This window comes from Mastacembelus armatus, chromosome 4 (assembly GCF_900324485.2).
Source record: "Mastacembelus armatus chromosome 4, fMasArm1.2, whole genome shotgun sequence".
NCBI classification, from domain to species: domain Eukaryota; kingdom Metazoa; phylum Chordata; class Actinopteri; order Synbranchiformes; family Mastacembelidae; genus Mastacembelus; species Mastacembelus armatus.
In genome coordinates this window covers 15,376,025-15,390,006 of record NC_046636.1, presented here as the reverse complement: position 1 = coordinate 15,390,006, position 13,982 = coordinate 15,376,025, and the positions used below count along the sequence as shown (strand labels likewise).

Here is a 13,982-nt window from a genome sequence, read left to right as displayed (position 1 = left end):
CATATTATCACAATGAAGCAATATGTACATTACAATAACAAATATACAGAGAATGTACAGTTTGTATAATATAGTTAAATGGCAATTAAATTGCTGCAGGGTGCTTAAAAGAAATATTTTTCATGAAACACAGGTTAAACAAACACAGCTTGCTCAAGAGTATTTTTCTTTACAGTCAGAATAATATCAATGCATATGACCTTTAATTGAGTCCTGCTTTTGATTCAGATGCTAACCCAGTGCCAGAATCTCATTTAACCTTCATCCTTACATTCACAACCGAGTGCACACTTCTATCAATAGATTGATCAATTTTTAATTGCTTATCAGGGTCAGGGTTTGTATATTCTGGCTGATCGCCACTACTTGCAGAAACTTATTTAAAGTAACTGAGTGACATTCATTCAGTGAATATTTGTCCTTCTGATAGCCTTTTGGCTTTTTCTGACTTTTGAATAAGTTACAGTTAAATTGTAAATCAGCTGTCATCTAAACTCTTCAAAATATGAGTGATTTGGGCTCTTTTCTGGGATATGACATGGCATGTATTTGTAAACAGCTGTGATTTTTCAAATTTCTCATTATGAGTATTCATAATACATAATTCTTTCAGTCAGTAGAAATACAACACAATGCTGAAAAGTGAAATGGTGTACATTACAGCTTTTATACAGAAAATAGATTTTACCCCAAAAATCCAGACTATTAAACTAACACTGATATTTACTTACATTTACAAAATTTCCCCCTGGCGCTATCACTGAATGAACGTTCAGTGTACAGCCCTATTCTCCTTTCTTAAAAGGTGAGACCTATACAGCTAATGTTAGAAAACAGCCTAGGTGCTGGCTGCTAAAAAAATTCCCTGACTTTTCTCACAACATAATTTAGAAAAAAGAAGCTAAAGCAGTGCTTTCCAGCCTACTGGAGATGTGGTCGCAAAGCTCACAATGGCTAACAAATTCTTACATAGCTTGCAATATATTATGGTAGTTTAAGCACCTTTGTTGGCACTCAAGTCTGTAAAAAAAGTTCAGGGTCAGCGTACAATCAATCTGGTCACTGATTGAGTATGTGTGTGGACATGAGACAGCGCTGTATGTAAGTCAACAGGACATGAGGAGATCTCTGTGCAAGAAATAATACAATTCTCTGAACATTATCCATTCAAAATGAGTTTACTCAGAATGGGTTAAAGTCTATACATTCTTCAATATCCTTACTAATATATTTGATTTTGTGATTGCTTGATAGTGTCTGAGCTGAATTATTGTATATGTTTCCATGCACGCACATCAGAAACACAGTGCTTGAATATGGCTTGCCTAAAGATAGCAGGTGGCATGCAAATATGAAATCTCCTGGTAGTGAAAATCGCATTGTGTAGATATCAGTCCAAATAGCATAACATGTCACGGTGATGAATCTGTTTCCTACAATGTGATTTACAATAGAACCACATTCATCTAAGGATGTGCTGCAGTAATGCTCAATTTGCATCAAAAGCCATTTGGCTTTCGTCTGCTATTCACTGTCAATGTATAAAGAATATCCTGGAAAATGCATTAGGATTGATTTCTTTCTCACATTTTCTGCTTGAAACTAATTTAGATGTCAAGCTGATAGAAAAAAATAAAATAAAATAATAGCTGTTGCACACCTGACATAGTAAATTTAATTTTTTAAAGCAGTACTAATCCATACATTTTACCAATGACTTGTGACTGATCCACATATAATTCTCCCTCAGCTACCTACAGCATGTGTATCCATATATCCTTTTCTAGCTTGTTGTTTTGGTTATTTTGGTCTTGGCTATCTCATCAGCCTTGTTCCTGGGTGCAGCAGAAAAGCTGCTCTGGGCTACAAGTCACTGCATCCCAAACAAAGTTCACAATACCAGACCTTTAGAAGTTTAGAAGTTTCTGCCACCATGTGAGTACAAAAATGATGGAGCAAGCATAATATGATACAAGTTCTTTCCTGTCCTTCAGGTCAGAGAGAATGAAATGACACTGTAGGCTACAGCTACTGTGAAGTGTCTGCAGATTGAACTTGAAAAGCTAAAGCAGCTGAAGCAGAACATCTTCAGGAGTCCTGCTTCAGTGCAAAGAAGCAGCAAAACAGGGCACCGTGACAAAGCCTGCTCACAATCAGCACGTGGGATTTCTCTTTTTCCTTTCAGGTATCCAGCTCAACAACTCAAGAATTGCGGGAATTTTTGACAGCATATAATCTGAATTCATGAAATTTTGGATAAGCAGTTCAGTGTCTACATCCATGTATTGTGCAGTTCCCCAGAGATGTCAGCTGGTGCTTCCTTGATTTAAAAGTCTTATGTCACTTTCACTGGGGCATTCAGAAGTTTTAAAGTTCCAGCTTTTTTCAGAGACTTCACTGAGAATCAGACATGGTAAATTACAGTTTAAAAAACATACCAGGCCATATTAGTAGTACAATAGTAAGAGCTACAAGTAGAAAACTAATACTTATTGATATTTAAAGTTCAGCGCAGGAAATTACAGTTCAAAAACTACAGTTATAGTTATCAGCTATTTTGATTTGTTTGTCTGCAGTTCATTATAAGGAAATATAATAGCAGTTCTTTTATCTGATGTCCTAAGACACAACTCCCCACATACTGGCTTCATCTGAGTCGGAGAGTGCTGCTGTGCACAGATCACTGAAGATATCTGGAAAAACAAGGAAGAGTCATGACAGTTTCAACTTTAAAAACAATTTGACATTATATATTATCCAAAAACATGGAAAAAATAAAGTTCCATTCAAACACAGTTTTTAAGAAGGGGGATGCACGGCTCGGACAATAAATAACCAAGCAACCAACCAAATGTTGGTTACGTATCGCAACTGAAGATTCTGTGAATTGGGCGCAGCCCTCTGCACTATTGCTATGGGTCATATCTCCTCTTCGCACCTGCGCACAGAAGAGAAATTCATTTACGCCCACCCAGGGTGGGCGAGCTCTTCCCTAAGAACTAACCGGTCTTTTCTTCAGCCGGCTCAAGGGACCAGTGCATGGGTCAAAGTGATAGCTAGAAATGCTCTACGCCTCACTGGGCCCGGCCACCCAGGAGAAGAGTCCAAAAAAACAAAGGAAATGCAAGTAACCGCCAGACCTAAAGCAAAGCAAGCACCAGGTGGGATATGTAAGCACCGGTTTCATATAAAGCTGAAAACAGACGGATACCTGTCCTGCATCCATGTTACAAAACACGCCTCCCGGGCTTGCCAGCCTAATTATGACTGGGAGACTCCCAATACAGCGTGAGAGAGGGATGAGCTGGCAACATCCCGCAAACAGAAATGCATGCAGGAACACGGGGAGGCCCATGAGGCCGCTGCGCAAATGTCTTCCACTGACAAACCATGCAGGAGAGCCGTGGAGGATGACACTCTAGTGGAGTGTGCACGGATGCCGACCGGAGGCTCCCGGCCCAACGTGTAGTAACTTTCTTTTAAATTCAGAGAAAACAGAAGTTATTGTATTTGGGCCTAAAAACCTCAGAAATAACTTATTTTAAATTATAGCTACTTTAGCTGGCATAGCCCTGGCCTCCAGCACTACTGTGAAAAACAGAGTTATTTTTGACCAGGACATGTCCTTTAACTCACACATAAAACAAATCTCTAGAACTGCCTTCTTTCACCTGTGCAATATTGCCAATATTAGGAACATCCTGTCTCAAAATGTCCCAGTATCTCCATAAAAAGCCTCCAGCTAATCCAGAATGCTGCAGCCAGAGTCCTGACAGGAACTAGCAAGAGAGATCATATTTCTCCTATATTAGCTTCTCTTCATTGGCTCCCTGTAAAATACAGAATAGAATTTAAAATCTTTCTCCTCACATACAAATCCCTTCATGATCAAGCTCCTTCATACCTTAAAGACCTCATAGTACCATATGATCCCAATAGACCCCTTCGATCTCAGAGTGCAGGTCTACTTGTCTCGGAGTTTCCAAAAGCAGAATGGGAGGCAGAGCCTCAGAGCTATCAAGCTCCTTTCCTATGGAACCAGCTCCTAGTCTGGGTTCTGGTACTTTTAAGGCTAGATTTAAAACCTTCCTCTTTAACAAAGCGTATAGTTAGGGCTGGCTTCAGGTAACCCTGAACCATCCCTTAGTTATGCTGCTATAGGCCTAGACTGTCCATGGACCATCGGTGCACTGAGCTCCCCCCCTCCTTCCCTTCCCCTCTCTTCCTCTCCTCCCCCTCACATGTATATTCCACCATTGAATGTCACTAACCTTGTGCTCTCTCCCTCTCTCTCTGTACCTTCTGCAGGTGTTCCTGGTCCTGGAGCTGTGTATCGCTGATGTGCAGTTACTGGCCCCACCAACCTGCAGTGTCTATTTGTTGTTTATTGTTGCTGTTCTTTTCTCTCTGCTCTATCCACTCACCCCAACCGGTCGAGGCAGATGGCCGCCCAAACTGAGCCCGGTTCTGCTGGAGGTTTTTTCTTCCATTAAAGGGAGTTTTTCCTCTCCACTGTCGCCAAGTGCTTGATCATAAGGGAACTGTTGGGTTTTTAGTTTTAGTTTTTGTAAAGTGCGTTGAGGTGATTTGTATTGTGATTTGGCGCTATACAAATAAAATTGAATTGAATTGAATTGAACTGAATAGCGGAGGGGGCTGTGCAAACTGAAGAGTATGGCCGTTGTGGATGAGCTTCTCCATCCAGTGGCCCATCTCACAATAACATCACATGGCGTCGAAACCTCTCCGCCTTGTCTGCTAAGGATTGGAGCTCCTTAACCAGCTCCTGGAAATGTGGTCCAAATAAGCCGTCACAGCTAATGGGACCCTCCAATAAATCATTCCTCACGGCCACTGGGATGGGACAGATGTGCAGCCAAATATTCCAGTGTGCCATCGTCTGCCACATAGCGATGCGGGCCACTCCTACAGCAATGGGGGTCCAGAGAACCAGAATAGTGCCTGCCATCTTGCTAACCTCCTCTGTGTGATCAGGCAGGAGGGCCTCGGGGACTGCTGCAAGCTCAGACAGGGAGTGAGCCAGGACAGCGATGTTATTAGCTGCAGCGGTGGTCTGGAAGGCGCACTGATGGGACCTGTCCTTCAGCTTAGCAGCTAGAACGTCCTTTGGAGCCGCGGGGGCAGGCTGCCGCCCGGCCCATAGCACACGCTTTGCTCCGAACAGAGAGGCCAGGCTCTGTCCCAGTGTCGGGACCATGGGGAAACCCCCTACCATTAGGTCAGCCACCTGGGGGAGAACGTCGTGTCGACACCGGAGCTTTTAGCTTGGCTGGCCCTGACACTGCCATGGAGAGGTAAGCGGAGATGGTAGGTGATCAAGGCCAAACAGGTACACGGCGTGATGCCTGCTGCGGGCTGTACCGGCTGAAGTGGGCATCCTGATGCAGTTGAACCAGCTCAGGAGGGACGGGGAGCTTACACCTGTTAGCCACCGTCATAATAACGCCCTCTTGTAATAGCTGAGCCATGGCTGGCAGAGGCATAGAAGAGGCTGGCGTAGGCCGCTCAGCTAGCACGCTAGCGGCAGACATTTGCACCGGCTCTCCGGAGGGGAGTGGGTGGAGCAAGGTGGCAGAGTTGTCGGACTCTGAGTTCGAGGCTAATTCCAGGATGGGTTCGAGCTCGTCATCCCAGCCGGGAGTTTTCTCGATGGGGAGAAAGCAGGGGGAAACCGTGGGAGCGGAGGGCAGAGCAGAGGGAGGAGGCCTCTCCTCGGTCTGCCAGCACTCTTCGGTGGCAAGAATGAAAATGTCCGCTCTCTGGTGGAATGCCTCGAGGGGGCAGACGCTTGCGGAATGCGTAGTTCGCCCTTGGGGTGAGGGCTCTTCCAGCATGTTCCGCTCCCATGCAGCCCACACAGCGGGAGTGCAGTTCGTCCCCGAAGATGTACCCGGTACTACACTCGCCGCAGATTCTGGTGATACCTCAGTCTGCTGAAGCCATGTCGTTCTCAGTGCTTAGGCTGAAGAAGAAAAAGGGAAGAGCTCGCCCGAACCGCTGCCTTATATATGGGAGCTGCGGACGTGTGGACACTTGGTCCATGTGAGGCCCCCTCCAGGTGGGCGAAAAATTAATTTCTCTTCAGTGCGCAGGCGCGAAGAGGGGATATGACCCATAGCGATAGCCCAGAGGGCTGCGCACCAATGAGACAGAACAATAAGTTTTAATAATAGTGTAAAACAAAGACATAATATTGAGGAGTTCAGTATCTAAAAATATGTCAGCCAGTACAGTGCATAAAGAATGACAGGGAAGGCAGACATGGGCAATCAACACAGGGAAGAGAAGAGAGCTTTTTCTAAATGGATTCCACTTAACCAGAACACTGAAGGTCAACTGCTCAAGTATGACGTTTTGTCCTCTTCAAGTATTAAAAAAACAAAACTCAGAAACAGAAGAGCACAATAAATGGAAGAAAAAAGGAGAGCAAAGATGGAGAAGGAATGGATAGTTGTTTTGAAGAGATGCCGGACAAAGCTCCATAACCAAAAAAAGCAAGGCCATGGCAAACACTTCAAGGAACAGCCTTCAAGCTGACATGAAAGGTAGATGATGGGGGAGAGATGGATTGAGGACAAAGGGAACACTGAAGACAACAAACAGTGAAAGAAAAAGAACACAGAGCCTGGGAGTGGCGGTTCTATAAGAAAAAGTATTTTTGTGGCACCATACCATGAAACCATTCATACAGTGCGGGGGGGGGGGGGGGGGGGTGAACAATCTGTAGGATTATGTTTCATGTACAGTCCACACTGACACAAAGATATGTATATATGGAGCTATGATGTTTTGGAGAGTTTTAGGCAGGAGGAGTTACTAGTTCTGATGATTTTACCTGTAAACTCCTATTTTAGTTGTCTTTAAATGACATTCTTCAAGAGCAACTTTACTCTTGCTCTAAAAATTAAATATAGTACTACTACTACTAATGCTAATAGTCTCCTGCTGTTCTAAACTTTCTGGATGTAGGTAATCTGGGTAATGTGTAAGTGGTAAGGATGCATTCACATCATATGGGGTGGACACGAGAGAGAAAAAAGATTTCCATGTTTAAGACTTGTGTTTATCTGGAGCCCTACTTTACTTATGACTGATATGACAAATATATTTCTTTAGAACATACACAATCTACAATCTTATGTAGGTTACTAAAATGATAAATATTGGCCTGTAAATGTGGCGTCTCCTCCCATGCATACTCCCAGCAAATGTAAGAGAGCGAGAGAGAAATAATAGGGAGAATGTAGTAAAAAGAATGTGCTGCAGTCAGTAACATCATGCTCTCATTATTCAACTCAGCAAGCCAAAACCCTTCTGTAGCCATCTCACCCATCCAACCTGAAACCTAACCAATAATCCCTCCCTCTCCCAGAGCAGGGGCCTGCCGGGGCCCACCCAATCCCTCGGGTTACTGGCCCAACTGCTATGAGAGAGTGATGGACCAGTTTATGAAGTTGGAGTGAAGAAGAGGAAGGAGGAGTGGGCAAGTGTGTTACAGCAATGCTGCCTGTGGTTAGTCAGACGTAACAGTGTTGATACTTAATGAGTGACCTCCTTCAGATGCTGTTTGCAGCACACTGGACAGGACCAGCCCTGTCTCCTCTGCTAAAAGGTTCTTGGCAGGCCTAGAACATGAAACACAATGCATGGGAGGGTCTTCACTCACTCAGAGGAGGAAGGTGCATAGCAAACATTTCATTTTACAGGCTCCATAGGTTCCTGGAATCAAAATGCTTTCAGTACCTTTTTTTAATTACTTTTTTTATTAACACAGTCAACCTTACAAAAAAGAATGTGCCGGATCAAAAAATATTCCATAATGTAAAAATGTAACATAACTTACTTGACAAAAGCATTTTTGTTCACATGTATAGTTATGGAACATCTGTAAACCTAAATGTGTCAAAATATCAATCTGTAACAGATTATTTGCTACCTTGCTTCAGTTACTTTCTCAATAAGACATGGTTCAGAAATTATTCTTAGCACACCACCAACACCACTCAAAACTGTTATCACGCCTAACTGTAATAAACTATCTCAGTGCATGAATTTAAATTGGATATGTGTAGTTCAGATTAATCCTACACTAGTGAATGACTAAGTATCACCTAAAATAGATTAAATCTTTGTCAGGACTGTGCCAGACTAACCACTTGTGCACTAAAAGTGTCATGTTTAAAATAATAAAACACAACCCAAAAGACAATAAAAGGAATTATAGTGTAAAAGTGCCAGTTTTAGAGAGTACTGCAAGTGGTGTGTCAGTAACAGCAACTGGCCCATATGGGAATGGTCCCTTTCTAACTCGGTCAAACGACTCATGATTTCCCATCTACTTCTTTTTCCAAGCCACCAGCACCCCTTTCTCACTCTGAGGATGCAGAAAGTTGCTGCCAGGCTCTGGTGGTGATGCAATTGCCTATTCTAGTCAAACTGGGACTTGGTGTTGATCAGATGTGGTTGGATGTTATCTCAGTCCTTATAGAAATATACCACACATTGCCAAGAGAAGGTCCACAAGGGCTGCGGCAAGGACAGTGTTTCACTCTGTGTTGTGGGTGTGAAATGAAAGCCTGAATCTGGAAAGGTGCAACAAACTTGTGGTAGTGATTGTTAGCAAGGGTTCTGGTGCTTTTATTAAAAAACAAACAAAAGCTAAAACAAACAAACAAAAAAACATGTACAAACACACACACACTCATAGACATAAGGCATCCCCTAGACCAGGGGTGTCAAACTCATTTTCACCGAGGGCCACATCAGCATAATGGCTGTCCTCAAAGGGCCAGATTCAAGTTACAAGTATAACAGTTGCACAGAAAAAATATGTTTGCTCGTTCCTCTGTTATAACATAAATCCTTTTAATTTATCAGGTTATGAAACCCAGATAACTCCATCAATCAAGGATCAAACTATCCAAGTGAATAAAGAAAAATAAAATCAAACACAAGTTATGACATTAACTTTGTTCAAACGTTCAACAGCTCCTCAGTGACAGAGAGATCCGACTTCACGCCTCTAATAAAAATTGATAACTGCGCTGTATCCGTGTTATCTGTGCTTTCATCAACAGCTAATGAAAAAGCTGTGTAGCTGCGTGTCTCCTCGGCCAGCTGTGTTGCCAGGTTTTCTACTAGTTCCGTAACTCGGTCCGCGACGGTGTTTCTTGATAAACTGACATTTTTAAAAGTCTGTATCTGGTCGGAACACACCTGCTCACAGACCTTCAGCATGCACTGCTTCAAAAACGCTCCCTGCCGTGTAGTGGCGGGGAGCCGTTACGTCGCGGGTATCACAGTCGACAGGCACTGTGGGAAATGTAGTTTTTGGTCAAAACACGCTTTTGACCTATTTTTTTTAGACACTCAGACCTTTTATGCTCTCGCGGGCCACATTTGGCCCGTTCTGCTGTCATAACCGTGTATTTATGAGGGTTTTCTATGACAATGCAGGTCTGATAAAGCTTAGTGGCATGACATGTTGCTAATGGTGGAATTCTTGCACTGTTTCAGGAGATCTTCCTATGGGTCTTATCTCAGGGGAGGTAAGACCAACCTGTATGGGTATTTTAAGGCAGAGAGGGTTTGATGATCTAAACGTAAGAGAGCTTCCAGGAAACCAAACCACCTTTGCAATGGTGAGTTCCAGAGGCTGTTTCCGGGTAAGGGAATCACTTCATATTGCAAGCGTGTCGTGCTGTGTGTGTTGTATAATTCGTCTACAGATTAGCAACAGACTAGCTATAGTCTAACACACCTATAAATTAACTAAAAATAATTAAATCTCTAAACAATTCATTAACCGCTATATTCCGGTACTAGTCAAGTACCTTTCTATTTTGACCCGTATTTATTGCTATTCCCAGACTTAGCGCTCGTTAGCCTACCAGTTGCTAGCTAGTAACATGGCTTCTCCTCTCTCTCTTTCCTGCTCGGTGTGCCACATGTTTAGTTATTCCTCTGCCTCCTTTAGGGATAATGATACCTGTAATAAGTGTAAGGTTCTGCTAGCTTTGGAGACGAGGATCACTGATTTGGAAGCACGGCTCCGCACCTTTGAACAAAAGCCAGCTAGCCTAGCCCCGTTAGCTGGTGTGGAGCCACCGAGCTCAGGGTCTGTTAGCGGTCCAAGGGCAGCTCCGGAGCAGCCCGGAGAATTAGCCTGGGTGACGGTCCGACGGAGACATACTCCTAAGCAGAAGCCCACGGCTCATCACCTGCCTGTTCACATTTCTAACAGATTTTCCCCGCTCAGCGACACACCCGCTGAGAAACCGACTCTGATAATTGGCGATTCCATAGTCAGATACATGAAGCTAGAGACACCAGCGACCATAGTCAAATGTATTCCTGGGACCAGAGCGGGCGACATTGAGTCAAATTTGAAGCTGCTGGCTAAGGCTAATCATAAATATGGAAAATTTGTTATTCACGTCAGCAGCAATGACACCCGATTACGCCAGTCGGAGGTTACTAAAATTAATGTTGAGTCGGTGTGTTTAGCCGCATGTCGTCGTTCCATCGCTGGCTGTCTAGGTGGTGTCCAGCAAACGATGTGGGCTTCATAGACAATTGGGTCACTTTCTGGGGAAAACCCGGTCTGGTAGCGAGAGACGGCATCATGCCACTTTGAATGGTGCAGCTCTCATCTCTAGAAATTTGACCGAGTTTATTAGCCAACCTAAAGTTTGACAATCCAGAGTGGGGACCGGGGCGCAGAGACTCAGTCTAAAACGCCTCTCTGCAGTTTCCTTAGAGCCGTCGCCCCCGTCATACCACATAGAAATTGTGTCTGCCCCTCGAACATATAAATCAAATAAATCAGAAGTTAACACAAGAGGAGTTATTCATAAAAACCTAATAAAAATTAAGACCACTCCTCTAATCGAACAGTAAGATCTGGACTATTAAATATTAGGTCTCTTTCATCTAAATCTCTGTTAGTAAATGATTTGATAACTGATCACCAAATTGACTTACTCTGTCTTACTGAAACCTGGCTACAGCAGGATGAATATGTCAGTCTGAATGAATCAACTCCCCCAGTCATAAAAATTGTCATGCTCCTCGTAGCACAGGTCGAGGCAGAGGAGTAGCTGCAATCTTCCACTCAAACTTATTATTAAACTTTCATCCTCAGAATAGTTATAACTCATTTGAGAGCCCCACTCTGAGCCTCTCACATCCATACTAGAAAACACAAAAACCAGTTCTACTTGTCATTGTGTACCGTCCACCTGTCCCTTACTCAGAGTTTTTAACTGAATTTCGAGACTTCCTATCTGATTTAGTGCTTAATTCAGATAAAGTCATTATAGTGGGAGATTTTAACATTCATGTAGATGTTGAAAATAATAGTCTCAGCACTGCATTTAATTCTATATCAGATTCAATTGGTTTCACTCAAAATGTTAATAAACGCACCCACTGTTTCAATCACACCCTTGATGTTTTTCTGACCTATGGTATCGAAATTGAACATTTAATAGTTTCTCCCCAAAATCCTATTTTGTCAGATCATTCTTTAATAACTTTTGAATTTAAGATGATGGATCATGCAGCGTTTGGAAGGAAAATTCCACTACAGCAGATATTTATCTGACAACGCTGTTAATAAATTTAAGAAAATGATTCCATCTTTATTTACATTTATGCCAAGGATGAACACAGTGGAGGGCAGCTGCCTCAATCCCACTCCCTACCAAATTGATCATATTGTTGACAGTGCTGTAGCCTAACTGCGTGAAACACTTGATACTGTGGCCCCTCTGAAAAAGAAGTTAATGAAGCAGAGGAGATTAGCCCCATGGTATAATTTACATATTCGTACCTTAAAGCAGGCATCACGAAGGCTGGAAAGGAAGTGGCGTTCCACAAATTTAGAGGAAATTTTTCTAGCCTGGAAAAACAGTCTACTAACATATAAAAAAGCTCTCCGTAAAGTCAGAACTGCATCACTAATAGAGGAAAATAAGAACAATCCTAGGTTTCTTTTCAACACTGTAGCCAGGCTGACAAAAAGACACAGCTCTGTTGAGCCCAGTGTTCCCTTAAGTCTCTCAGCAGTGATGAATTTATGAACTATTAGAGATAAAATTCAGCAGATGCTTCCTATACCTGCAATAAATGAATCTTCTACTACAGTAGCTCTTAAATCATCTGTAAGACCTCAGTTATGTTTAGACTGCTTCTCTCCCATACATCTCTCTGAATTTACATCAGTAGTTGCTTCATCGAAATCATCAACGTGTCTCTTAGACCCCATCCCAACTAGACTGCTTAAAAACACCCTGCCATTAATTAACTCATCTTTATTAGAATTAGTAAATTTATCTCTAGTATCAGGCTACGTACCACAGGCCTTTAAGACTGCAGTAATCAAACCCTTTCTCAAAAAGCCTAGTCTTGATCCAGGAGTCTTGGCTAATTATAGACCAATATCCAACCTATCATTTATTTCTAAAATCCTAGAAAAAGCTGTTGCTAAGCAGCTATCAGACCACTTACACAGGAATGAAGTATTTGAAGATTTTCAATCAGGATTTAGAGCACAACATAGTACAGAACCAGCACTGTTAAAAGTCACCAACGATCTTCTCTTAGCCTCAGATAATGGACTTGTTTCTATACTTGTCCTCCTAGACCTTAGTGCTGCATTCGACACTATTGACCACAACATCTTATTACAGAGACTGGAGCATGTGACTGGTATCAGAGGAACAGCGTTAAAATGGTTCCAATTGTATTTATCAGACAGATTCCAGTTTGTTCATGTCCATGATGAACCTTCCACATGAACAAAAGTTAGTTATGGAGTTCCACAAGGCTCCGTGCTAGGACCGATTCTGTTCACCCTGTACATGCTTCCTTTAGGATATGTCATTAGGAAGCACTCTATTAATTACCACTGCTATGCAGATGACACTCAGTTATATCTATCTGTTAAACCTGTTAACACAAACCAGTTAACCAGACTTCAAGCCTGTCTAACTGACATAAAGGCCTGGATGACCAGTAACTTTTTACTTTTAAACTCAGAGAAAACAGAAGTCATTATATTTGGGCCAAAAAAATCTCAGAAATAACTTTTCTCAAATTATAGCTACTCTAGATGGCATAACCCTGGCCTCCAGCACTACTGTAAAAAACCTTGGAGTTATTTTTGACCAGGACATGTCCTTTAAACTCACACATAAAACAAATCTCTAGAGCTGCCTTTTTTCACTTGCGCAACATTTCCAGAATTAGCAACATCCTGTCTCAAAATGATGCAGAAAAACTAGTCCATGCATTTGTTACCTCAGATTGCTGTAACTCATTACTATCTGGATGTCCCAGTATCTCCATAAAAAGCCTTCAGTTAATCAAGAATTCCGCAGCCAGAGTCCTGAGAGGAACTAACAAGAGAGATCGTATTTCTCCTATATTAGCTTCTCTTCATTGGCTCCCTGTAAAGAATACAGAATAGAATTTAAAATCCTTCTCCTCACATACAAATCCCTTCATAATCAAGCTCCTTCATACCTTAAAGACCTCATAGCACCACATCTCATAGTTACCTCTTAGCCAGCTGCTAGTTCGCCACAGTACCATATTATCCCAATAGACCACTTTGCTCTCAGAGTGCAGGTCTACTTGTGTTTCCCAGAGTTTCCAAAAGCAGAATGGGAGGCAGAGCATTTAGCTATCAAGCTCCTTTCCTGTGGAACCAGCTCCCAGTCTGGGTTCAGGAGGCAGACATTCTCTACTTTTAAGGCTAGACTTAAAACCTTCCTCTTTGACAAAACGTATAGTTAGGGCTGACTTAAGGTCACCCTGAACCATCCCTTAGTTATGCTGCTATAGGCCTAGACTTGCCCGAGGACCATCGGTGCACCGAGCTCCCCTACCCTAACCCTCCCCCGCTTCGCTTCGCTTCCCTTCCCTTCCCCTCTCTTCCTCTCCTCCCACCTCACCTT

At 42.7% G+C, this 13,982-nt stretch overlaps 1 protein-coding gene across 3 annotated transcripts in view; it reads right to left on the bottom strand.

The window, feature by feature from the left end:
- The window catches only part of mcf2l2 (MCF.2 cell line derived transforming sequence-like 2), a 160,636-nt gene continuing 146,654 nt past the window's right edge, over positions 1-13,982 (bottom strand). For all 3 annotated transcript variants that reach the window (XM_026304800.1, XM_026304801.1, XM_026304799.1), the window contains exon 30: positions 1-2,693. In XM_026304800.1, the coding sequence (XP_026160585.1) occupies position 2,693 (1 nt within the window). In that variant the 3' untranslated portion in view covers positions 1-2,692. The remainder of the gene's footprint in view (positions 2,694-13,982) is intronic.